General features: G+C 40.3%; 1 protein-coding gene across 2 annotated transcripts in view; it reads right to left on the minus strand.

Moving 5' to 3' along the window:
* Positions 1-27,025, minus strand: part of LOC140562467 (macrophage mannose receptor 1-like) — a 39,436-nt gene that overhangs the window by 2,572 nt on the left and 9,839 nt on the right. Inside the window, exons 11-27 of one of the 2 annotated variants that reach the window (XM_072688134.1) lie at positions 26,114-26,262; positions 25,180-25,379; positions 23,546-23,667; positions 21,504-21,576; positions 21,223-21,379; positions 20,533-20,568; positions 20,244-20,407; positions 19,203-19,264; positions 18,962-19,062; positions 18,615-18,760; positions 17,325-17,427; positions 14,895-15,024; positions 2,503-2,515; positions 2,039-2,144; positions 1,707-1,936; positions 1,435-1,597; positions 691-849 (exon numbers count right to left, since the gene is read on the minus strand). In XM_072688134.1, coding sequence (XP_072544235.1) covers positions 691-849; positions 1,435-1,597; positions 1,707-1,936; positions 2,039-2,144; positions 2,503-2,515; positions 14,895-15,024; positions 17,325-17,427; positions 18,615-18,760; positions 18,962-19,062; positions 19,203-19,264; positions 20,244-20,407; positions 20,533-20,568; positions 21,223-21,379; positions 21,504-21,576; positions 23,546-23,667; positions 25,180-25,379; positions 26,114-26,262 — 2,114 coding nt within the window. Of the gene's footprint in view, positions 1-690; positions 850-1,434; positions 1,598-1,706; positions 1,937-2,038; positions 2,145-2,502; positions 2,516-4,486; positions 5,827-7,842; positions 7,995-11,357; positions 11,510-14,872; positions 15,025-17,324; positions 17,428-18,614; positions 18,761-18,961; positions 19,063-19,202; positions 19,265-20,243; positions 20,408-20,532; positions 20,569-21,222; positions 21,380-21,503; positions 21,577-23,545; positions 23,668-25,179; positions 25,380-26,113; positions 26,263-27,025 lie in introns of those variants that run through there. The other variant, XR_011980156.1, reaches the window with a different exon arrangement.

Consider the following 27,025-nt stretch of genomic DNA (forward strand, 5'->3'; position numbering starts at 1 on the left):
CCCCTTCTACCCAGATTCAGAATTCGGGATCTCCGAAAACTGCTGGACAGTTTTGCATGGCATTCAGTCTGGTTCCATTCGTTCAGCTAATCCAATATAAAGTAATAGACTATAACACTATTACACAAACACTGTATTTATGTACCTGTCTCCTCTCTGTGTGTTAAGAGCTATGAAGGAACTCTGGCCCTTGCATTCTGGTTGGTTCCAAACTACATCAATTCTAGGCAGAGGTATTTGGTGGTTACTGGCATAGCTGACGGGATGGACGGGAGTGGGTACAGTTTACTGGCACTGTTTGTTTGTTTTTTTGTTTGCTTGTTTTTTTGTACATTTATTTAATATTTTTACCAATTTTCAACCCTATTTAGATCATCAATTACTCAACCCATATGTATGCTCCCCTCCATCACACACAACACCCCCTACACTAGTGAATGCCAGATCAACACGCGCAACCCCCTTCGACATGTGCATAGCCAGCTACGCCTCTTTTTTGAACTGCCGGCGTCACCAGGCAAACAACAGGGCTGGAGGACAGCTGGTCGGCATATAAACCAGCAATCCTCTGATCACAGTGACAGCACCCCCACCCCCCCACCCCCCCCCCCCCCCACACACACACACACACACTGTTTGTTTGATTACTTGTATGGTAAAATAATAACAAAACCAACACCTCACACTCACCTCTTGTCATACAGATGCGAGAAGCAGTGTTCCACGATTCTTTCCTCTTTACAATTGCATAGCAGTACCCTTTATAAGGCAGCCAAGTCATCTTTGGTTCATCCTCAGTTTCCTCGGGGCACACCCCTAAATACTGAGCTGGTAGAGTTGGAGCAATCTCTGTGAAGAAGAGAAAGCTGTTACACTAGCCAGTATACAGTTAGTCCCTGAAGGCTGAGGCGCATAGTGCATGAAAATCGCCCAAAGTCAAAAACTGCAGATTTCAAAACTTGCTGTAGCCTTGATTTGTGCTAGTCTTTACAGATTTTGTCACTTCTCTACTTAGACATCCCAATTTCCAAATCTCTGACTCTTCAAATCTTAGTTTCTCTTAGTTTCTTCAAAGAAACTAACACTTCAACCATGGGCTTCTCTTATCAACTGTCTAAAGATAAAAAAAAGTATGCCCACAAGGCAGGAGAAGGCTATGAGAAGATGCTGAATGTTTCCTACATGCAGTTTCTACAGTGCAGAATGTTCAGGGAACTGTAGGGCAAGATGTATTCTGGAAGCAAACTCTCGGAAAGAAGAACTCATATAGGCAATGGATATGGTGGTGCACTGTCCCACCATACAGCCATGCCTACACAAACATCCAGTCCAGATAGGTTTGGTCACAATCAGCAAACGTAAGTTTGGAGCAAAAAAAAACAAACAAAAAAAAAAAAAAAAACAGCTGCATTTAATGAGAAAAAGGTAACTCACCTGTTGACTTTTTACACAAGCTGTAATAGGTTTGATTGCAGAGGGCAGTTCTCCATGTTCCATCTACATCCACATAAACACAGGGATGCTTGTTCGGTTCATAGCTGGCCCACTTCTCCATATTCAACTGCCATTTATCAATCCACATGAAGTACCCATCTGTCTGTTTATAAACACATCCACATTATTTTTCTTTTGATTAAACTTTTTGCTTTGAATGCACAGCATTTATCTTTAAGCAATAGGCCTAGTTAGTCTTCCCCTTACCCTACCTCCACACTGTTCAGGCCAATCCACAAAGGTTGTCCGAGTTTATGAGTCTGCAGTTCAATGTAGGACTGGGTGAAGGCGTCCCGAATGCTGGCCAGGTTTGCCCCCTCAGCCTCACAGTGACTCTGCGCTTCTTTCCAGGTCATGTTTGTTTGGACGAGCATGTAAGAACAATTTCCAAGCTTGATGAAAGTTTTGGGCACCTCTGTTGTACTTGGGACGAGCGAGCGATCTGAATGGAATGGATCCGAAGTGTAAAATAAAAAGAAATTTGACAAGGATGAATTTAAAAATGCAGAAATTGACAAAAATGCTCCTGACTGTTCACACTTACCCACAGCACGACTGCAAATATAACCGCTGGTGTCATTGCAATTTTTTTTCACCCATTTTCCTAGCTCAGCTCTTCCAGCACCCCCCATTACTCCACAGATTTGATCCTTAAAAGAGAAAAGAAATGACTCCTCATGGCTACAATTAAAACAAACAAACAAACAAAAAAAAACATGAAATGTTACCTGAACGATATATCTATACATCCACATATAAATTCCCCTCTGTAATAAAAAAAGACATTGTAACAACTCATTAGATACAATAACAACAAATATCACACAGTATTATAGTGTATTAAAGTGAGCACAGGTCTATATTGAACAAAATAATCAACAAAAATAACATACACAGGCATGGCCACCAAGGGGCATGGCCACCATGACCTGGTAAGCAGCGAGGCTCAGATACTACACAAACACAGGGAGTGACTAACAAAACTTTATTAACCTCACCCTCCACCACACCCAAATGAAAACTCATAACATACTCATAACATACATAACATATAACAACATAACAGCCCAAGTGGGGCTCTAATAGTCTCTACAAAAAAATTGGGAAGATCTGAATCAAGGATTTTTACCCCCCAATCCAATTCGAGTCTCTTAATGCTGGCTGTCGGACGATACTAATCTGATCCAATATTTCTGTTTCTATAAATAATATAGCCCAGGTAAGATTCTTAACGACTGTAAGTAAACGACTGTTTTAAACTCTATAGAGTTTAATATCTTCAGTCCAGTCCAGTCTGACTGACCTACCTGATCAATAAACTCACAACCTTTACAACTCTTTACAAGTCAGATCACTTAGTTTGTGTGGGCATTAGCATGGGCCCTCTACTCTGTTCTGAATGCGCCGTTCAGAGCTGATTCAGAACCAAGGAAAGGAGAGTGGTTCTCTCGCTGCTAGAACAGAGCATTCCCATGGTAGTTTGGTCTCTAAATAGGTGTAATTCCAGAGTAAAGATGGGATCGGGGACCGTTAGATCTTCCCAAATGGATACAATGGAATAAAATATCTCCAATATCTACAACCAAACTGGGCGGTTCTGGCATGTTTAGCTAACTCTAAACTAACTCTAACTCTAAGCTAAAGTTCTCACCTTCCCCGAACCCTCTGTCCACCTTAAATAATGCAGCCTTTCCGGTCTGCTGTTGAAATGTACACACTGAGTATTCATTTTAGCTTTTATTATTATTTTGGCTGCTGACCTGTAACGTCACTGCACTTTTTCAGTAGTTCCATTAAACCACCATTTTTGTGTTCCTCACAGAAGTAACTTTTAGGGTGTGTCTTAGAGTGTTTTTTAGAAAAAATAATACGTTTGTATGCAGCAGCTGTGGATAATCTTTTATTGGCTCCTAGAGGACGCAAGATGGCACTCTGCTGCAGCCGATACCCAATCCATTAAGAATGCCTGGATCGGCCTCTAATCTCAAGTCACTGGAGCAGATCGGGAGATCCCTGTTTGGAATGATTAACAAAATATACCGTATACCGCTGCACGTTTTAAAAGGTGCTCTAGAATTAATTAATAATCCCAGTCCACTAGCAGAAGCCTTTCAATAACTAAACTGTGATGTGATCAAATGCAACAGCTGCTTCAGCCATCTGTAACACTGTAGAGCAGCACAGCTAGACTCTAAATATGGCTAAATAGAGGAATACGGCCTGCTACGCAAACCAGGCCTTGGGACCACAGCCTGAGCCTTTGTGTCCATCTTTGGATAAGTGTCCCTTAGCAAGTTGCACCCCCCACACACACACCTACAAATTCAGTACACTAAGTAACATATTGTTTCATTACTGATGGATTTTATTCAGCCCAAGAAAAAAGAACAAGTTAAATAAATCAATGAAAGCCCAATATTGCCATGGTGTTCACGTCCATGACTGTACGTAAACTTCTGACCAAAATGTTTTATGTATAAGGCATATGCTAGGCATATACTGGCTCTTCAGTACAGTTTAGAGCCTTACAATGTTTCCAATAATCATCATTATAATATTTATTTGTCAAAAATGATTATCCACAACTCTGCTGTCTGCTGTCTACTACCATAGCCCTAATAAAGTCTCTCTGCACATGCAGCCTGACTCAACCCATATGTTATAGTAAAGTTAAAGTAGAGTGCCTTAGGTGGACTACGCTTTACTGTGGTGTTGTGTAAAACCAGTTAAACTCCCATAACTACTGAAAATAAAACTGAACTTGGAAGATGATGTGCCATTAAACCACAAATTCAACACAATACTTTTATGAATTGTGCATTTTTCATCTAACCGAATTTTGTTGGATTTTCAGCTCTTCGTGTGCCCAGTCGATGAAATGAACACGACTTCCATCTGTCCATTTAAGTCTGTCGCCTACTAAAGAATTTAAGCCATGCCATAAATCTGGGGTTCTCGGATCATCCATCCTGGAGGTTATGAAAGCTATAAAAGAAAAAGTGGAGCATAATTTACTAACTCATTTATAGTCATAAAATAAAAACATTAAAAATTTATCAGTCCAGAATTTGGCTCTAACAATCATGTAACACAAAGTTTTAGGAGTTTTAGGAGTTTTGTGTGCATTAGTTCCAGTCATACCTAGTGGTTCCCTGGAGTGGACTACAACACAGTATTCAGACACCTAATATACTGAACGTTTAAACTGTTTAGGGAGATGTTTTAAGCATTGCATAGCTTTTGGGTAGTGTTTGTGCCAACCCATTGGAAAGGGCAACCTAGCCAGTGGGCTAACTCTCAGCATTAAGTAACAGCTGTTAGAAATGGACCAACAACGCTTTGTTGAACGGACTGAAGGAGATAAACTGGGATTTGATTTGTGAATTGCATGGGCAAGGCATTAAGGGACTCAAGCAACCATATTACAGACAATGTTTTCTGGGGATAATACAACTTCCACGAAGAAGCAGCTCCATTAGTGGAATACAGAAAGCAGCTGGAGGTTATGCAGCATCAGAATAATGTGAAGGAGGGCCATCACTGGCAACAAACAGACTGGATGAACTGGCGAAGCAGGCACTAGATGGAACTAATAAGCCTGATGAGTCTAACAGACTTACCCTATGTCACCCTACTGTAATACATCCAGTTCTAGATGTGTGGTGCTATCCCCACCCACATTTCATCATTTTCAGCTGTTCCTGTGACTCCCACCACTACCGAGGATACCTACTAAGCGCTGATGCATGAGCAATCCAATATTTCCAATATGTACTGGTGTCTTTTCCATTTAAGCACCAGCAGAAAAGTCTGTCATGTTGACTGGACAATACACTAGTGACTCTGGCTTGCCCTTTTCACTAGTTTGCTATATGAAATGTACACACTGAGTATTCATTTTAGCTTTTATTATTATTTTGGCTGCTGACCTGTAACGTCACTGCACTTTTTCAGTAGTTCCATTAAACCACCATTTTTGTGTTCCTCACAGAAGTAACTTTTAGGGTGTGTCTTAGAGTGTTTTTTAGAAAAAATAATACGTTTGTATGCAGCAGCTGTGGATAATCTTTTATTGGCTCCTAGAGGACGCAAGATGGCACTCTGCTGCAGCCGATACCCAATCCATTAAGAATGCCTGGATCGGCCTCTAATCTCAAGTCACTGGAGCAGATCGGGAGATCCCTGTTTGGAATGATTAACAAAATATACCGTATACCGCTGCACGTTTTAAAAGGTGCTCTAGAATTAATTAATAATCCCAGTCCACTAGCAGAAGCCTTTCAATAACTAAATCTGGGGTTCTCGGATCATCCATCCTGGAGGTTATGAAAGCTATAAAAGAAAAGTGGAGCATAATTTACTAACTCATTTATAGTCATAAAATAAAAACATTAAAAATTTATCAGTCCAGAATTTGGCTCTAACAATCATGTAACACAAAGTTTTAGGAGTTTTAGGAGTTTTGTGTGCATTAGTTCCAGTCATACCTAGTGGTTCCCTGGAGTGGACTACAACACAGTATTCAGACATCTAATATACTGAACGTTTAAACTGTTTAGGGAGATGTTTTAAGCTTTGCATAGCTTTTGGGTAGTGTTTGTGCCAACCCATTGGAAAGGGCAACCTAGCCAGTGGGCTAACTCTCAGCATTAAGTAACAGCTGTTAGAAATGGACCAACAACGCTTTGTTGAACGGACTGAAGGAGATAAACTGGGATTTGATTTGTGAATTGCATGGGCAAGGCATTAAGGGACTCAAGCAACCATATTACAGACAATGTTTTCTGGGGATAATACAACTTCCACGAAGAAGCAGCTCCATTAGTGGAATACAGAAAGCAGCTGGAGGTTATGCAGCATCAGAATAATGTGAAGGAGGGCCATCACTGGCAACAAACAGACTGGATGAACTGGCGAAGCAGGCACTAGATGGAACTAATAAGCCTGATGAGTCTAACAGACTTACCCTATGTCACCCTACTGTAATACATCCAGTTCTAGATGTGTGGTGCTATCCCCACCCACATTTCATCATTTTCAGCTGTTCCTGTGACTCCCACCACTACCGAGGATACCTACTAAGCGCTGATGCATGAGCAATCCAATATTTCCAATATGTACTGGTGTCTTTTCCATTTAAGCACCAGCAGAAAAGTCTGTCATGTTGACTGGACAATACACTAGTGACTCTGGCTTGCCCTTTTCACTAGTTTGCTATATGAAATGTACACACTGAGTATTCATTTTAGCTTTTATTATTATTTTGGCTGCTGACCTGTAACGTCACTGCACTTTTTCAGTAGTTCCATTAAACCACCATTTTTGTGTTCCTCACAGAAGTAACTTTTAGGGTGTGTCTTAGAGTGTTTTTTAGAAAAAATAATACGTTTGTATGCAGCAGCTGTGGATAATCTTTTATTGGCTCCTAGAGGACGCAAGATGGCACTCTGCTGCAGCCGATACCCAATCCATTAAGAATGCCTGGATCGGCCTCTAATCTCAAGTCACTGGAGCAGATCGGGAGATCCCTGTTTGGAATGATTAACAAAATATACCGTATACCGCTGCACGTTTTAAAAGGTGCTCTAGAATTAATTAATAATCCCAGTCCACTAGCAGAAGCCTTTCAATAACTAAACTGTGATGTGATCAAATGCAACAGCTGCTTCAGCCATCTGTAACACTGTAGAGCAGCACAGCTAGACTCTAAATATGGCTAAATAGAGGAATACGGCCTGCTACGCAAACCAGGCCTTGGGACCACAGCCTGAGCCTTTGTGTCCATCTTTGGATAAGTGTCCCTTAGCAAGTTGCACCCCCCACACACACACCTACAAATTCAGTACACTAAGTAACATATTGTTTCATTACTGATGGATTTTATTCAGCCCAAGAAAAAAGAACAAGTTAAATAAATCAATGAAAGCCCAATATTGCCATGGTGTTCACGTCCATGACTGTACGTAAACTTCTGACCAAAATGTTTTATGTATAAGGCATATGCTAGGCATATACTGGCTCTTCAGTACAGTTTAGAGCCTTACAATGTTTCCAATAATCATCATTATAATATTTATTTGTCAAAAATGATTATCCACAACTCTGCTGTCTGCTGTCTACTACCATAGCCCTAATAAAGTCTCTCTGCACATGCAGCCTGACTCAACCCATATGTTATAGTAAAGTTAAAGTAGAGTGCCTTAGGTGGACTACGCTTTACTGTGGTGTTGTGTAAAACCAGTTAAACTCCCATAACTACTGAAAATAAAACTGAACTTGGAAGATGATGTGCCATTAAACCACAAATTCAACACAATACTTTTATGAATTGTGCATTTTTCATCTAACCGAATTTTGTTGGATTTTCAGCTCTTCGTGTGCCCAGTCGATGAAATGAACACGACTTCCATCTGTCCATTTAAGTCTGTCGCCTACTAAAGAATTTAAGCCATGCCATAAATCTGGGGTTCTCGGATCATCCATCCTGGAGGTTATGAAAGCTATAAAAGAAAAAGTGGAGCATAATTTACTAACTCATTTATAGTCATAAAATAAAAACATTAAAAATTTATCAGTCCAGAATTTGGCTCTAACAATCATGTAACACAAAGTTTTAGGAGTTTTAGGAGTTTTGTGTGCATTAGTTCCAGTCATACCTAGTGGTTCCCTGGAGTGGACTACAACACAGTATTCAGACACCTAATATACTGAACGTTTAAACTGTTTAGGGAGATGTTTTAAGCATTGCATAGCTTTTGGGTAGTGTTTGTGCCAACCCATTGGAAAGGGCAACCTAGCCAGTGGGCTAACTCTCAGCATTAAGTAACAGCTGTTAGAAATGGACCAACAACGCTTTGTTGAACGGACTGAAGGAGATAAACTGGGATTTGATTTGTGAATTGCATGGGCAAGGCATTAAGGGACTCAAGCAACCATATTACAGACAATGTTTTCTGGGGATAATACAACTTCCACGAAGAAGCAGCTCCATTAGTGGAATACAGAAAGCAGCTGGAGGTTATGCAGCATCAGAATAATGTGAAGGAGGGCCATCACTGGCAACAAACAGACTGGATGAACTGGCGAAGCAGGCACTAGATGGAACTAATAAGCCTGATGAGTCTAACAGACTTACCCTATGTCACCCTACTGTAATACATCCAGTTCTAGATGTGTGGTGCTATCCCCACCCACATTTCATCATTTTCAGCTGTTCCTGTGACTCCCACCACTACCGAGGATACCTACTAAGCGCTGATGCATGAGCAATCCAATATTTCCAATATGTACTGGTGTCTTTTCCATTTAAGCACCAGCAGAAAAGTCTGTCATGTTGACTGGACAATACACTAGTGACTCTGGCTTGCCCTTTTCACTAGTTTGCTATATGAAATGTACACACTGAGTATTCATTTTAGCTTTTATTATTATTTTGGCTGCTGACCTGTAACGTCACTGCACTTTTTCAGTAGTTCCATTAAACCACCATTTTTGTGTTCCTCACAGAAGTAACTTTTAGGGTGTGTCTTAGAGTGTTTTTTAGAAAAAATAATACGTTTGTATGCAGCAGCTGTGGATAATCTTTTATTGGCTCCTAGAGGACGCAAGATGGCACTCTGCTGCAGCCGATACCCAATCCATTAAGAATGCCTGGATCGGCCTCTAATCTCAAGTCACTGGAGCAGATCGGGAGATCCCTGTTTGGAATGATTAACAAAATATACCGTATACCGCTGCACGTTTTAAAAGGTGCTCTAGAATTAATTAATAATCCCAGTCCACTAGCAGAAGCCTTTCAATAACTAAATCTGGGGTTCTCGGATCATCCATCCTGGAGGTTATGAAAGCTATAAAAGAAAAGTGGAGCATAATTTACTAACTCATTTATAGTCATAAAATAAAAACATTAAAAATTTATCAGTCCAGAATTTGGCTCTAACAATCATGTAACACAAAGTTTTAGGAGTTTTAGGAGTTTTGTGTGCATTAGTTCCAGTCATACCTAGTGGTTCCCTGGAGTGGACTACAACACAGTATTCAGACATCTAATATACTGAACGTTTAAACTGTTTAGGGAGATGTTTTAAGCTTTGCATAGCTTTTGGGTAGTGTTTGTGCCAACCCATTGGAAAGGGCAACCTAGCCAGTGGGCTAACTCTCAGCATTAAGTAACAGCTGTTAGAAATGGACCAACAACGCTTTGTTGAACGGACTGAAGGAGATAAACTGGGATTTGATTTGTGAATTGCATGGGCAAGGCATTAAGGGACTCAAGCAACCATATTACAGACAATGTTTTCTGGGGATAATACAACTTCCACGAAGAAGCAGCTCCATTAGTGGAATACAGAAAGCAGCTGGAGGTTATGCAGCATCAGAATAATGTGAAGGAGGGCCATCACTGGCAACAAACAGACTGGATGAACTGGCGAAGCAGGCACTAGATGGAACTAATAAGCCTGATGAGTCTAACAGACTTACCCTATGTCACCCTACTGTAATACATCCAGTTCTAGATGTGTGGTGCTATCCCCACCCACATTTCATCATTTTCAGCTGTTCCTGTGACTCCCACCACTACCGAGGATACCTACTAAGCGCTGATGCATGAGCAATCCAATATTTCCAATATGTACTGGTGTCTTTTCCATTTAAGCACCAGCAGAAAAGTCTGTCATGTTGACTGGACAATACACTAGTGACTCTGGCTTGCCCTTTTCACTAGTTTGCTATATGAAATGTACACACTGAGTATTCATTTTAGCTTTTATTATTATTTTGGCTGCTGACCTGTAACGTCACTGCACTTTTTCAGTAGTTCCATTAAACCACCATTTTTGTGTTCCTCACAGAAGTAACTTTTAGGGTGTGTCTTAGAGTGTTTTTTAGAAAAAATAATACGTTTGTATGCAGCAGCTGTGGATAATCTTTTATTGGCTCCTAGAGGACGCAAGATGGCACTCTGCTGCAGCCGATACCCAATCCATTAAGAATGCCTGGATCGGCCTCTAATCTCAAGTCACTGGAGCAGATCGGGAGATCCCTGTTTGGAATGATTAACAAAATATACCGTATACCGCTGCACGTTTTAAAAGGTGCTCTAGAATTAATTAATAATCCCAGTCCACTAGCAGAAGCCTTTCAATAACTAAACTGTGATGTGATCAAATGCAACAGCTGCTTCAGCCATCTGTAACACTGTAGAGCAGCACAGCTAGACTCTAAATATGGCTAAATAGAGGAATACGGCCTGCTACGCAAACCAGGCCTTGGGACCACAGCCTGAGCCTTTGTGTCCATCTTTGGATAAGTGTCCCTTAGCAAGTTGCACCCCCCACACACACACCTACAAATTCAGTACACTAAGTAACATATTGTTTCATTACTGATGGATTTTATTCAGCCCAAGAAAAAAGAACAAGTTAAATAAATCAATGAAAGCCCAATATTGCCATGGTGTTCACGTCCATGACTGTACGTAAACTTCTGACCAAAATGTTTTATGTATAAGGCATATGCTAGGCATATACTGGCTCTTCAGTACAGTTTAGAGCCTTACAATGTTTCCAATAATCATCATTATAATATTTATTTGTCAAAAATGATTATCCACAACTCTGCTGTCTGCTGTCTACTACCATAGCCCTAATAAAGTCTCTCTGCACATGCAGCCTGACTCAACCCATATGTTATAGTAAAGTTAAAGTAGAGTGCCTTAGGTGGACTACGCTTTACTGTGGTGTTGTGTAAAACCAGTTAAACTCCCATAACTACTGAAAATAAAACTGAACTTGGAAGATGATGTGCCATTAAACCACAAATTCAACACAATACTTTTATGAATTGTGCATTTTTCATCTAACCGAATTTTGTTGGATTTTCAGCTCTTCGTGTGCCCAGTCGATGAAATGAACACGACTTCCATCTGTCCATTTAAGTCTGTCGCCTACTAAAGAATTTAAGCCATGCCATAAATCTGGGGTTCTCGGATCATCCATCCTGGAGGTTATGAAAGCTATAAAAGAAAAAGTGGAGCATAATTTACTAACTCATTTATAGTCATAAAATAAAAACATTAAAAATTTATCAGTCCAGAATTTGGCTCTAACAATCATGTAACACAAAGTTTTAGGAGTTTTAGGAGTTTTGTGTGCATTAGTTCCAGTCATACCTAGTGGTTCCCTGGAGTGGACTACAACACAGTATTCAGACACCTAATATACTGAACGTTTAAACTGTTTAGGGAGATGTTTTAAGCATTGCATAGCTTTTGGGTAGTGTTTGTGCCAACCCATTGGAAAGGGCAACCTAGCCAGTGGGCTAACTCTCAGCATTAAGTAACAGCTGTTAGAAATGGACCAACAACGCTTTGTTGAACGGACTGAAGGAGATAAACTGGGATTTGATTTGTGAATTGCATGGGCAAGGCATTAAGGGACTCAAGCAACCATATTACAGACAATGTTTTCTGGGGATAATACAACTTCCACGAAGAAGCAGCTCCATTAGTGGAATACAGAAAGCAGCTGGAGGTTATGCAGCATCAGAATAATGTGAAGGAGGGCCATCACTGGCAACAAACAGACTGGATGAACTGGCGAAGCAGGCACTAGATGGAACTAATAAGCCTGATGAGTCTAACAGACTTACCCTATGTCACCCTACTGTAATACATCCAGTTCTAGATGTGTGGTGCTATCCCCACCCACATTTCATCATTTTCAGCTGTTCCTGTGACTCCCACCACTACCGAGGATACCTACTAAGCGCTGATGCATGAGCAATCCAATATTTCCAATATGTACTGGTGTCTTTTCCATTTAAGCACCAGCAGAAAAGTCTGTCATGTTGACTGGACAATACACTAGTGACTCTGGCTTGCCCTTTTCACTAGTTTGCTATATGAAATGTACACACTGAGTATTCATTTTAGCTTTTATTATTATTTTGGCTGCTGACCTGTAACGTCACTGCACTTTTTCAGTAGTTCCATTAAACCACCATTTTTGTGTTCCTCACAGAAGTAACTTTTAGGGTGTGTCTTAGAGTGTTTTTTAGAAAAAATAATACGTTTGTATGCAGCAGCTGTGGATAATCTTTTATTGGCTCCTAGAGGACGCAAGATGGCACTCTGCTGCAGCCGATACCCAATCCATTAAGAATGCCTGGATCGGCCTCTAATCTCAAGTCACTGGAGCAGATCGGGAGATCCCTGTTTGGAATGATTAACAAAATATACCGTATACCGCTGCACGTTTTAAAAGGTGCTCTAGAATTAATTAATAATCCCAGTCCACTAGCAGAAGCCTTTCAATAACTAAATCTGGGGTTCTCGGATCATCCATCCTGGAGGTTATGAAAGCTATAAAAGAAAAGTGGAGCATAATTTACTAACTCATTTATAGTCATAAAATAAAAACATTAAAAATTTATCAGTCCAGAATTTGGCTCTAACAATCATGTAACACAAAGTTTTAGGAGTTTTAGGAGTTTTGTGTGCATTAGTTCCAGTCATACCTAGTGGTTCCCTGGAGTGGACTACAACACAGTATTCAGACATCTAATATACTGAACGTTTAAACTGTTTAGGGAGATGTTTTAAGCTTTGCATAGCTTTTGGGTAGTGTTTGTGCCAACCCATTGGAAAGGGCAACCTAGCCAGTGGGCTAACTCTCAGCATTAAGTAACAGCTGTTAGAAATGGACCAACAACGCTTTGTTGAACGGACTGAAGGAGATAAACTGGGATTTGATTTGTGAATTGCATGGGCAAGGCATTAAGGGACTCAAGCAACCATATTACAGACAATGTTTTCTGGGGATAATACAACTTCCACGAAGAAGCAGCTCCATTAGTGGAATACAGAAAGCAGCTGGAGGTTATGCAGCATCAGAATAATGTGAAGGAGGGCCATCACTGGCAACAAACAGACTGGATGAACTGGCGAAGCAGGCACTAGATGGAACTAATAAGCCTGATGAGTCTAACAGACTTACCCTATGTCACCCTACTGTAATACATCCAGTTCTAGATGTGTGGTGCTATCCCCACCCACATTTCATCATTTTCAGCTGTTCCTGTGACTCCCACCACTACCGAGGATACCTACTAAGCGCTGATGCATGAGCAATCCAATATTTCCAATATGTACTGGTGTCTTTTCCATTTAAGCACCAGCAGAAAAGTCTGTCATGTTGACTGGACAATACACTAGTGACTCTGGCTTGCCCTTTTCACTAGTTTGCTATATGAAATGTACACACTGAGTATTCATTTTAGCTTTTATTATTATTTTGGCTGCTGACCTGTAACGTCACTGCACTTTTTCAGTAGTTCCATTAAACCACCATTTTTGTGTTCCTCACAGAAGTAACTTTTAGGGTGTGTCTTAGAGTGTTTTTTAGAAAAAATAATACGTTTGTATGCAGCAGCTGTGGATAATCTTTTATTGGCTCCTAGAGGACGCAAGATGGCACTCTGCTGCAGCCGATACCCAATCCATTAAGAATGCCTGGATCGGCCTCTAATCTCAAGTCACTGGAGCAGATCGGGAGATCCCTGTTTGGAATGATTAACAAAATATACCGTATACCGCTGCACGTTTTAAAAGGTGCTCTAGAATTAATTAATAATCCCAGTCCACTAGCAGAAGCCTTTCAATAACTAAACTGTGATGTGATCAAATGCAACAGCTGCTTCAGCCATCTGTAACACTGTAGAGCAGCACAGCTAGACTCTAAATATGGCTAAATAGAGGAATACGGCCTGCTACGCAAACCAGGCCTTGGGACCACAGCCTGAGCCTTTGTGTCCATCTTTGGATAAGTGTCCCTTAGCAAGTTGCACCCCCCACACACACACCTACAAATTCAGTACACTAAGTAACATATTGTTTCATTACTGATGGATTTTATTCAGCCCAAGAAAAAAGAACAAGTTAAATAAATCAATGAAAGCCCAATATTGCCATGGTGTTCACGTCCATGACTGTACGTAAACTTCTGACCAAAATGTTTTATGTATAAGGCATATGCTAGGCATATACTGGCTCTTCAGTACAGTTTAGAGCCTTACAATGTTTCCAATAATCATCATTATAATATTTATTTGTCAAAAATGATTATCCACAACTCTGCTGTCTGCTGTCTACTACCATAGCCCTAATAAAGTCTCTCTGCACATGCAGCCTGACTCAACCCATATGTTATAGTAAAGTTAAAGTAGAGTGCCTTAGGTGGACTACGCTTTACTGTGGTGTTGTGTAAAACCAGTTAAACTCCCATAACTACTGAAAATAAAACTGAACTTGGAAGATGATGTGCCATTAAACCACAAATTCAACACAATACTTTTATGAATTGTGCATTTTTCATCTAACCGAATTTTGTTGGATTTTCAGCTCTTCGTGTGCCCAGTCGATGAAATGAACACGACTTCCATCTGTCCATTTAAGTCTGTCGCCTACTAAAGAATTTAAGCCATGCCATAAATCTGGGGTTCTCGGATCATCCATCCTGGAGGTTATGAAAGCTATAAAAGAAAAAGTGGAGCATAATTTACTAACTCATTTATAGTCATAAAATAAAAACATTAAAAATTTATCAGTCCAGAATTTGGCTCTAACAATCATGTAACACAAAGTTTTAGGAGTTTTAGGAGTTTTGTGTGCATTAGTTCCAGTCATACCTAGTGGTTCCCTGGAGTGGACTACAACACAGTATTCAGACACCTAATATACTGAACGTTTAAACTGTTTAGGGAGATGTTTTAAGCATTGCATAGCTTTTGGGTAGTGTTTGTGCCAACCCATTGGAAAGGGCAACCTAGCCAGTGGGCTAACTCTCAGCATTAAGTAACAGCTGTTAGAAATGGACCAACAACGCTTTGTTGAACGGACTGAAGGAGATAAACTGGGATTTGATTTGTGAATTGCATGGGCAAGGCATTAAGGGACTCAAGCAACCATATTACAGACAATGTTTTCTGGGGATAATACAACTTCCACGAAGAAGCAGCTCCATTAGTGGAATACAGAAAGCAGCTGGAGGTTATGCAGCATCAGAATAATGTGAAGGAGGGCCATCACTGGCAACAAACAGACTGGATGAACTGGCGAAGCAGGCACTAGATGGAACTAATAAGCCTGATGAGTCTAACAGACTTACCCTATGTCACCCTACTGTAATACATCCAGTTCTAGATGTGTGGTGCTATCCCCACCCACATTTCATCATTTTCAGCTGTTCCTGTGACTCCCACCACTACCGAGGATACCTACTAAGCGCTGATGCATGAGCAATCCAATATTTCCAATATGTACTGGTGTCTTTTCCATTTAAGCACCAGCAGAAAAGTCTGTCATGTTGACTGGACAATACACTAGTGACTCTGGCTTGCCCTTTTCACTAGTTTGCTATATGAAATGTACACACTGAGTATTCATTTTAGCTTTTATTATTATTTTGGCTGCTGACCTGTAACGTCACTGCACTTTTTCAGTAGTTCCATTAAACCACCATTTTTGTGTTCCTCACAGAAGTAACTTTTAGGGTGTGTCTTAGAGTGTTTTTTAGAAAAAATAATACGTTTGTATGCAGCAGCTGTGGATAATCTTTTATTGGCTCCTAGAGGACGCAAGATGGCACTCTGCTGCAGCCGATACCCAATCCATTAAGAATGCCTGGATCGGCCTCTAATCTCAAGTCACTGGAGCAGATCGGGAGATCCCTGTTTGGAATGATTAACAAAATATACCGTATACCGCTGCACGTTTTAAAAGGTGCTCTAGAATTAATTAATAATCCCAGTCCACTAGCAGAAGCCTTTCAATAACTAAATCTGGGGTTCTCGGATCATCCATCCTGGAGGTTATGAAAGCTATAAAAGAAAAGTGGAGCATAATTTACTAACTCATTTATAGTCATAAAATAAAAACATTAAAAATTTATCAGTCCAGAATTTGGCTCTAACAATCATGTAACACAAAGTTTTAGGAGTTTTAGGAGTTTTGTGTGCATTAGTTCCAGTCATACCTAGTGGTTCCCTGGAGTGGACTACAACACAGTATTCAGACATCTAATATACTGAACGTTTAAACTGTTTAGGGAGATGTTTTAAGCTTTGCATAGCTTTTGGGTAGTGTTTGTGCCAACCCATTGGAAAGGGCAACCTAGCCAGTGGGCTAACTCTCAGCATTAAGTAACAGCTGTTAGAAATGGACCAACAACGCTTTGTTGAACGGACTGAAGGAGATAAACTGGGATTTGATTTGTGAATTGCATGGGCAAGGCATTAAGGGACTCAAGCAACCATATTACAGACAATGTTTTCTGGGGATAATACAACTTCCACGAAGAAGCAGCTCCATTAGTGGAATACAGAAAGCAGCTGGAGGTTATGCAGCATCAGAATAATGTGAAGGAGGGCCATCACTGGCAACAAACAGACTGGATGAACTGGCGAAGCAGGCACTAGATGGAACTAATAAGCCTGATGAGTCTAACAGACTTACCCTATGTCACCCTACTGTAATACATCCAGTTCTAGATGTGTGGTGCTATCCCCACCCACATTTCATCATTTTCAGCTGTTCCTGTGACTCCCACCACTACCGAGGATACCTACTAAGCGCTGATGCATGAGCAATCCAATATTTCCAATATGTACTGGTGTCTTTTCCATTTAAGCACCAGCAGAAAAGTCTGTCATGTTGACTGGACAATACACTAGTGACTCTGGCTTGCCCTTTTCACTAGTTTGCTATATCAAATGACAATACAGAACACTTAAACCCCCTTTTTTAGCTTTACAATCACCAAACTGGGTCCGACCTTGCTGAAGTCTGTTAGTAATAGACGCTAGATTTCCTCCAAGGCGTTTACAGTATGATCTGGCATCAGCCCATGTTCTCAGGTCCAGTCCTATCATGTAACACTGTAAGCATACAGAAAGAAGTTACATATACAGTGGGGAGAACAAGTATTTGATACACTGCTGATTTTTCAGGTTTTCCCACTTGCAAAGCATGTAGAAGACTGTAATTTTTATCATAGGTACTCTTCAACTGTGAGTGATGGAATCTAAAACAAAAATCCAGAAAAATACATTGTATGATTTTTAAATAATTAATTTCCATTTTATTGTGGGAAATAAGTATTTGATACACCAGAAAAAGAAACTTAATATTTGGTACAGAAACCTTTGTTTGCAATTACAGAGATGAGACGTTTACTGTAGTTCTTGACAAGGTTTGCACACACTGCAGCAGGAATTTTGGCCCACTCCTCCATACAGATCTCCTCCAGAGCCTTCAGGTTTCGTGGCTGTCGCTGGGCCACACGGACTTTAAGCTCCCTCCAAAGATTTTCTATTGGATTCAGGTCTGGAGACTGGCTAGGCCACTCCAGGACCTTAAGATGTTTCCTACGGAGCCACTCTTTAGTTGCCCTGGCTGTGTGTTTTGGGTCGTTATCATGCTGGAAGACCCAGCTATAGGCTGCTTGCCTATTGTCCTGTAGCCCATCCCAGCCTTGTGCAGGTCTACAATTTTATCCCTGATGTCCTTACAAAGCTCTCTGGTCTTGGGCATTGTGGAGATGCTGGAGTCTGACTGATTGAGTGTGTGGACAGGTGTCTTTTATACAGGTAACGAGTTCAAACAGGTGCAGTTAATACAGGTAATGAGTGGAGAACAGGAGGGCTTCTTAAAGAAGAAGTAACATGTCTGTGAGAGCCAAAATTCTTACTGGTTGATAGATGATCAAATACTTATTTCCCACAATAAAATGGAAATTAATTATTTAAAAATTATACAATGTATTTTTCTGGATTTTTGTTTTAGATTCCATCACTCACAGTTGAAGAGTACCTATGATAAAAATTACAGTCTTCTACATGCTTTGCAAGTGGGAAAACCTGAAAAATCAGCAGTGAATCAAATACTTGTTCTCCCCACTGTATAGACAAAGGTTAAAGCTCAATAACCACCCAAACGTAAGGAAGGAACATACAGTAGCTGTCTATTTTATTAATTGCACCCCATGCAAAGGTACCACGTCTCAGAGACAACATAAAAGTTACTAAGAACGCCATGTCAGTGCTCGAAGTAAAACCTCTTTCACCTTCCCCTGGAATTGCATCCAGTCAGGAGCACAGCCTCCTGTGGGAGACTCAGTGGGGACAGCGGTGACATGAGTGGCTGGGACTGATCCACTTCGTTCGCAGACAAGCAATTCTTCATCACCACAGTTCTGAGTTTGCCAAAGCCCTGGAGAAAGCATTAGTCTGTGAATTCCCAAACATTTGCACGCATTGAATTGCTAAGAGCAGGTAAAACTGGAAAAATAAATAAATAAATTGATGAATCATGACAAAACTATTGCTGAATCTGCATTTTTGCATTATTAAAATTTTTGCATTATTTTATACTTCTAACTGTTTGTGTTTATCTTCCATTGTGATTGCTTACCTTGATACCAGGACATTTTTACACAGTGTTCATCGTTGTTCAAAAATGCCGGCTGATTTTTTTGCCATGCTTGGAATATCACTGGTGATCCATCCATCCACCTTGTCAAGGAACAATTATGCAACTTACAATTATATATATATATATATTTTTTTTTTTTTTTTTTTTTTGGGGGGGGGGGTGTCAATACAGTTTGCACAATGTGCTTCTGAATCTGAGAATAGTAGTGGTATAAACTTACGAAACTGACTTGTCCAGATCAACATGCATAGCTATATAAAACTCGTTCTGTCTTTCCTTAATCTGTAACACACAGACAACAGGTGCATCAAATCAACATGTCCATGCATTAGGGGAAAGACTAAAGGCTAGGGGCTAAATTCATCATTCATAAACTCAGAATTAGCATTATGGTCATATTCATTTGTGGTCCTAAAGATGATCAGTATCTCTCTTAGGGTGGGACTCAATTTTTAGGGAGGTATCCTAATGCGCAGTAACCTACTTTAAAGTCTAAAATGTTCAGGAATTAGACAGAAGGTCTGGTACTGCTCTGGGTACCAGTAAAGACGCTGGGTTGAAGTTGAGTTGTCACTGCAGTGTTGTTTGCTCTTAATATCATGATAAATATGCCAGGAAGTAGAGAAAAAGTGTTTTGAGCGGTTGGTGGAGCTTAGTGGATATACCACTGCCTTTCCTGTAACAGACTAGGGTTCATTTCCCAGGCTAGGCAAGCACACAAGTTCTTTGGCAAGACCCTTAACACTGCAATCTCCTACCTGTGTAACATGACTCAGATGCAAGTCACTCAGTCAAAAGTCATAAATGTAAGAAAAATATGAATATGTTTATTAACAGACACATGGATACTACCTGTGGGCTGACAACTGGCTTTTAAGAATGGAGCAGAGGGCCCCTAATGAACCAAAGAGGGACCATCCCTGTGTTTATGTGGTTGTAGATGGAATGTGACAGGTAAGCGTAGTGCTGTTTTAACTAAAATGAGCTAATCTGTCATAATTTTAGACATTTTAAGTGATTCTGTCATGTATAATTCTCTCATTATATACCAGAAGGTGCTTCTTACATTTGGGCAATTACTCAAAACAAGGAAAGGTCGATATTTTGAGATTTTGATAAAATTAATTATGAACTTTCATGAATTTTCAACTTTTCATTTTCAGTCATTCAATTCACAATAAATACTGTTAAATGAATACTGTTGTTGATACATGAGAACACCATAATGTCACCCAAAGGCTCACTTTACCACCAGCCTTACCTGATGCCACAGAAACAACCTCTCCTCTTCATCATTAATGACCACAAGATCACTATGCCTGTCCTTGCAGAACCTCCGTCCTTCTTCCATAGAGTAAGGCCGAGTGTTGATGTAATACTGATTGTCCTTGAATATGATCCAGCCGTCACCAGTTGTATTATATGCTGGGAAAGCAGAGAAAGTCACTTACTTTACACTTTCAAAGCATTTAAGCTGAATCTGACGTCATATAAGACTTAAGAATCACTTCGGAATAACGTGTGCGTTGCTGATTAGTTTGGTGACTTACTTTTACTTGTAATATCTACTTTCTTTGGAATCACACCTAGAGGGAGACAAAAGCCAGTTTGAATATTGTTTTTTTTTTTTTGCTGATCTTTGCTGAATTTTATTTAACTAATTATATTTTTCATTAAATAATATAATATTGTATAATTCTATGATTTCCTAAAAAGTAGTTTTACAACTACTTTGTAAATTATCAGCACATGAAGATGGAAGGATGGGGGAGCGTTAAAAAAAACAATGTGTGTGATAATAGCATCCCCTGCAGGAGGGATGAGTCTGTTGTAGTGAAGGGGCTTGGGATATTGTGCTTATTGCTGGCTTATTAATGCAATGCTCCACTGTAATACTGCTCCAACAGTAACAGGGAATAAAATATTACATGTACATATTCCATATTCCATCCAGCTTCTCATCCCCTTCATCCTGGTCAGGGTCGCAGTGGGTCTGGAACATTTTCTGAATCACTAGACGCAGGCCAGGCGCAATCCAGTGCATCGCAGGGTACCGCACACACACAAGGGACAATTTAGCATAGCCAATCACCTACCATGTGACTACAGCTGTCCAGTACACACTACCTACTGCAGCAACGGCTGATGTCCAGTTACATCATCCTGTTGGCGGGGCCTAACACAGATGTTCAGTGAGGTCATTTACAAAATGGTAGATCATATTATTTTGCTTGCTTTACCTTTTTGAATCTCACAAAACCAATTCATTCTTTCGTCACAACACCAGTCACTCCATCTTGTGCTCTGCATCCACGCCAGCCGCTCTTTGATTTTAACACATTTTTCCACATTGTTTAAATTGTCTGGTTCCCCATGGGACCAGTTTTCATAAGAGGACTGAGAGAAAAGAAAAAAAAACAGAGTTGGATTTAATCACTGCACTGCTCAGATTAGCCCATTCCCTCCCCTCCCTATGAGGAATAATCTTAGGAGAACCGATTACAACTTAAACCAGACTCACAGAAGAACCGTCACTCCATGTGTAGCCAGCAGAAGGGTCCTGGATGCTGTAGCCAATCCATCCAGTGGTCAGACTGCAAACAAATATCTACATGAACTCAAACTACAATAAAAACAAACAGTAAAACAAACCTTTTTTGCACTACTGTGTCTCTAATGCTGTCACCAGGTCCCAACCAAACCCTAATCCTAATCCTAACTCTAACCATAACACGTCGTTTTTTTTTTTTTTATAAATGGCTTTACCTGCCGAATATGCCTGAAAACCTCTGCCATATTTATATTAGCTGCTGTTTACAGTGGCACGCAAAAGTTTGGGCACCCATAGTCAACATTTCTGCTACCGTGAACAGCTAAATGAGTAAAAGATGACCTGATTTCCAAAAAGCATGAAGATAAAGATAAAACATCACTTTTAAGCAAGATTACATTTTCATTTATATATAAGTAAAAACGAAAAAGGGCCAAAAGCAAAAGTTTCAGCACCCTGCACAATCAATGACTGCCGGTACACAAAGAGTCAGGTCTTCTCGTCCATCAGTGTCTGACCACAGAAATGCGCTTCTGGAAGAATGGTCAAATATTACCATGAACACACCCCTAAACCTTGTAGAAAGCCTTGCCAGAAGAGTTGCAGCTGTTATAGTTATAGTTATATGAAATATTACATGCACATATTCCAAATTCCATCCAGCTTCTCATCCCCTTCATCCTGGTCAGGGTTGCAGTGGGTCCGGAACATATTCTGAACCACTAGACGCAGGCCAGGCGCAATTCAGTGCATCGCAGGGTACCGCACACACACAAGGGACAATGTAGCATAGCCAATCACCTACCATGTGTGTTTCCACCTACCACGTGACTGCAGCTGTCCAGTACACACTATCTACTGCTCTTCTGGAGGAATGGTCAAATATTCCCATAAACACGCTCCTAAACCTTGTAGAAAGCCTTTTAGTTGAAGCTGTTATAGCTGTAAAGGGTGACCCGGCATCATAATAAATAAAATATTACATGTACATGTATCCACCCTATGGATTAAGATGTCACTCAAGTTTATTTGTGTGCGAAGGCAGGCGAGCAAATACTTTTGGCAATATAGTATGTGCATATACTTCTGTCCACATGTTATTTTTGTAAACGAGTCGAGTCGAGAGTCATTAGGGAGCGAGTTATAGCGACTTGCAAATCAAATCTGAAGTCTATTTGCATGCGACTTAAGTGCTCCGGTGTTTGCTAAATCTTCCTGAAGGTCTTACTGAAAGTCAAACAAGGGTTTTCTTTGGCTTTCTAACAATCAAATGAATCTTCGGATGAGAACTTCACTTCTTTGTCTTTTAGATCTCAATTAGACCTCTACGCTTACTGTTAACTGCCCTTTGTTTAGAAAGACTTTATTGAGGAAAGACTACCTGAAGATGCTCCTTTCCTGCTGCTGCTTTCTCCAGGTTATTTAAATTTGCAGGCAGTTGCTTAGAGGAGTCAATCACTGCTGAGTTTTAGAAAAAAATATTTTGAGGAGTATTTATGCATATAATACATTATATCAACATGATAAGTTATAAGGCCTTCACCAGGCCTCAACCGAGAGCTCAATCCCAGTGGGTGCCCAAACTTTTGCACGGTGCTCTTTTCCTTTTTTTGTTTTTACATTCTTAAATTGCACAAAATGGATACACTACTCTTGCTTCAAATGGTAAAAAAGCCTAGCTGCTCACAGTAATGGTAGGGTTTGACTAGGGGTGCTTAAACCTTTATATGCTGCCGTATTGTGGACATGGGTCCATGCTAACCTTGCCCAAAATGCTTCGTGCAGAAAGCACACTGCAGGTACTTTGCTTTGGTCATGTTGTTATGCATGTTTTTTTTTTAGTTACTACAGTTGCATCTAGGTATTCTGTCTTTTGTGAGCATTTAAATAAAGAACAAATTCTGATCTAAGTCTGATCTATCTGAGTCTTTCAATTTAGTAATACATGCAAGACGCACCAGTAAGGGAAACACAGCTTTGGATAAAAGTCTGTGGTCCAATCATAAACTTACTGGTAATTAAATGCTTCCAGGTCGGAAGCACTGTGAATACTGAGCAGATCCCCTCCAAGTTCCCGGCAAAAGTCCAGAGCCTCGGACCACGTCTTTTTCTTGTTATTCGCTACACTAAACATCTTCAACAAACAAAACCAAACAAATACCAATAATGAATGTCAGATTTCATCCATGAAGTCAAACTGTAAATGAAAAGGACCTTTAAAGGCACTGTACACGATTCTGGAGAACAAATGTTGATATTTCAACTCCCTTCAGTAATCCTTCAGAAGGCCCCACCCACCCCTCCAAATTCATACCAAGCTAACAACACTGGGCTCGTGGACCGACAGACAGCGAATACAAACACAGCTTCCTAAACACACCAGCTACAGACCTACAGTTTGCTTACCAGCGTAAGCAAACTGTTACAACAATTGCTGTTGCTAAGCAAACCAGGTGTGAATCTTAAACATTCGCAAATGTTACCCGCCTATCAAGCAAGAAAAGAGTAGAATCCTCATCCTTCTTCATGTCTTGCAACATTCTGAGGACTTTTTACTGCCTTACCAATGTTTAACACTAGCAAATGCCAGATACACAACCAGTGTTCCAAAGCCTAGGTTGCAGCCTCGGTAAGGTGGGTTCTTGGTAGGACTGTCCTATAAAGACTCCCCTTCTAGTGGCCTACTGGTCACACATATGGAACAGCCTAACCAGGCTGCATGGTGACATCATTGGAAAGCTGCACGGAAAGCTTTTCCGTTTCCTAATGGCTTCGTTCACCACCATTTTCATGGTTCATAGAACTGTGGGTAACCGGGGGCCTCCAAATGAACCACATACAAAAGTTCCTTCACTTTGAAAAAAGTCTTCTATGACGCAACCAAGGCTTTGAAACTCAGACACAGTCTCCCCTGCTTGTCACCTATCCTGTAACACAAGCATGAGTGCCCCCTGTTGCTGATTAGTCTTTCCCGCTGACAGAGCCAGGCCTAGTAAGAATACCGGACTATTTTTTCCAGCATGAAAACAGACCAGAGAGCTAGCCAACCCATTTGTCCCAGCTTTGCTGTCAGTCTTACAACCAGTATAAAAAAAATGGGAGACTGAATCTTCTTTTAAAGGATTACTTAAAAATCACAAAAACAGACATTGCGCTAGACTCGATATAGCTTGGTCAAAAAACTGTGTTGCTTCCAAAAGCCCTTAACCTGCAAGCAGTGTAAAATACGTATTTCTGACCGAAGCCGGAAATGCTGAAAAATTCTTTAAAATTTATACATTACTAAATTTGTAAAATACACTCATTATGAATTCTTATTAAATTATCTTTACCAAATTTTAACCTTTTAAACTAAATTGCTACTACAGATGAATTAACCCTTAATCTGTCTGTTACAGAAACCTTTGCTGAATGTTTTTACAAAAAAGTGTATTGAACTGAAATGACATACAGCTCCTTTAAGTCACATTGTTAGGGCTTAACACTTTTCATATTCATATACAGACATCACATATGCACAATATATGCCTTTCAACTGAACTGTCAAACTTGTCATATATATATATATATATATATATATATATATATATATATATATATATATATATATATATATATATATATATATATATATTATACTCTATACCTTGAAACAGAAATTTCTCTTTGTGATGGGATACCAGTCGCTGCTGCAGCTCGGAGTAGGAGTGACTGGGGGTGCCGGAGTTGTGATCACTCCCTCAGCCTTTTGCTTGCAGATGTATCTCTCTCTATTAGTACAGCTTAGCACATCCCATAATCCAGCATGCACTCCAGTGGTCATGGCAACACAACCTTGTTGTCCCCCTGCAGTTTAAAGCCAAAATACATTAGCACTGATAAAACCATCAGTATCATTGTGCTTAATCTTGACAGAAACTACTTTGCTCGAAAACATGTGGGAGACTGGGGTTCGATTCCTGGTCTGGGTGACTATGCCAATAAGAGTCCTTGGACAAGACTCCTAACACTACATTGACCCACCTCTGTAATACCAGTAACCTTGTAAGTCGTTCTGGATAAGAGCGTCAGCTAAATACCATGAATGACTAAAGGTTGGGATAGGGACCCAGATGTCTGTAGTGTCTGATCACTCTTTTTGATGCTTCTGCTGGGTAATCAGTAAGCATGTTACTGACTTTCATTGTCATGCTGATGACACCTAAACCATATGAACAAAGTCATGAGCCATCTTAAAGAAACTAAAAACTGGATGACTCCCAACTTTCAGATGAAACAGAGCTCTTTCCCAATATAAAAAAAGTAAAAATGCCATTATTGTTGCCAGGTTCTCAGTCATAACCAACACCACTGTATATATATATAAAAAAAGGCTGGACTACTGTAATGCATTTCTGTCCGTAAAGTGTGAAAATATGATCACATTAGCATTGCATAAAACATCTGAAGACACAAGTAGGTTTAGGTCATTTTTAGACTTCAGGTTTCTCCACAGTGCACTCAACAATTCCTTTCTTAAATAATAATGGAAAATTATGCAGAAATATTAATAGTAAGTTCAACAGATTTCCAGCATTTACCTGGCATTCCAGCATTGAAATGTGTGAATGAAACCTTATTGGCGTTGGTCCACTCAAACGTGTGTTGGTCCTTTTGGTTGGACAGTCCGATCCAGAAGTGCGTTTCTGGTCGTGCTCCAATTAGACTGACCAAAAATGCATTTTCAACCCTGTTGAGAAAAAGAATAACGTTGGGGTTTTTTTTTGTGATGGACACTTGTTTAATTTTAAAATGTCAAACAAAAAGCAAGAACTGGGGACAATGTAGAACTAATTGGTCCCAATTTTAGCAATCTTTTTAAGGCCGTCAACTGCGCACAGCAGAGCTTGGTTTAGAGTTTTTGTGTTAGGGTGTCTTTGCTAAGTACGCCTTGCGCGGCTTAAAACGTGCTAAAGACATGTACTAAGTCTCTTAATTAATCAGGGGTGTGTTTTGGACGTAACGTGCACTAATCAGCGTGTCACTTGCTATTCCCTTTAAGAGCCAGGTGCGGTCGAAGCTGCAGCTACCTGGATGTGTCCAACGCTTCTCAGCAGAGGAAACTGCCCTGCTCGTTCACAATGTGATGGTGCGCAAGCAGGTCATTTACGGGAACAGCAGGAATCCACCAAAGATCCCAGAGGTGAAGCAGGCGTGTCCATGTGTGTTTAACAAGCGGGGTTGTAAGCGCCTTCAAGATGGCAATGAACGTCTGACTGTTGACGTCTGTCTAGGTTGTTTTCAGTCAGTGCCGCTCCTGTGCTTTCCGTTGCCAAGAAATTGACCTGAACCTGCCTCATTTCGAGACCACCACGCCTATCTGCGTAGATATATTCGCAAGCAGCGTGGTTATTTAATTTACAGCCGTAAATAGACAATAGGGTGTAACATAGCGATGAGCATCGCAGGGTGTAAGATAGGGTCCATAAAGTGGAGAATTCAAATACTACGAG

Source organism: Salminus brasiliensis, chromosome 9 (genome assembly GCF_030463535.1).
Source record: "Salminus brasiliensis chromosome 9, fSalBra1.hap2, whole genome shotgun sequence".
NCBI lineage: Eukaryota > Metazoa > Chordata > Actinopteri > Characiformes > Bryconidae > Salminus > Salminus brasiliensis.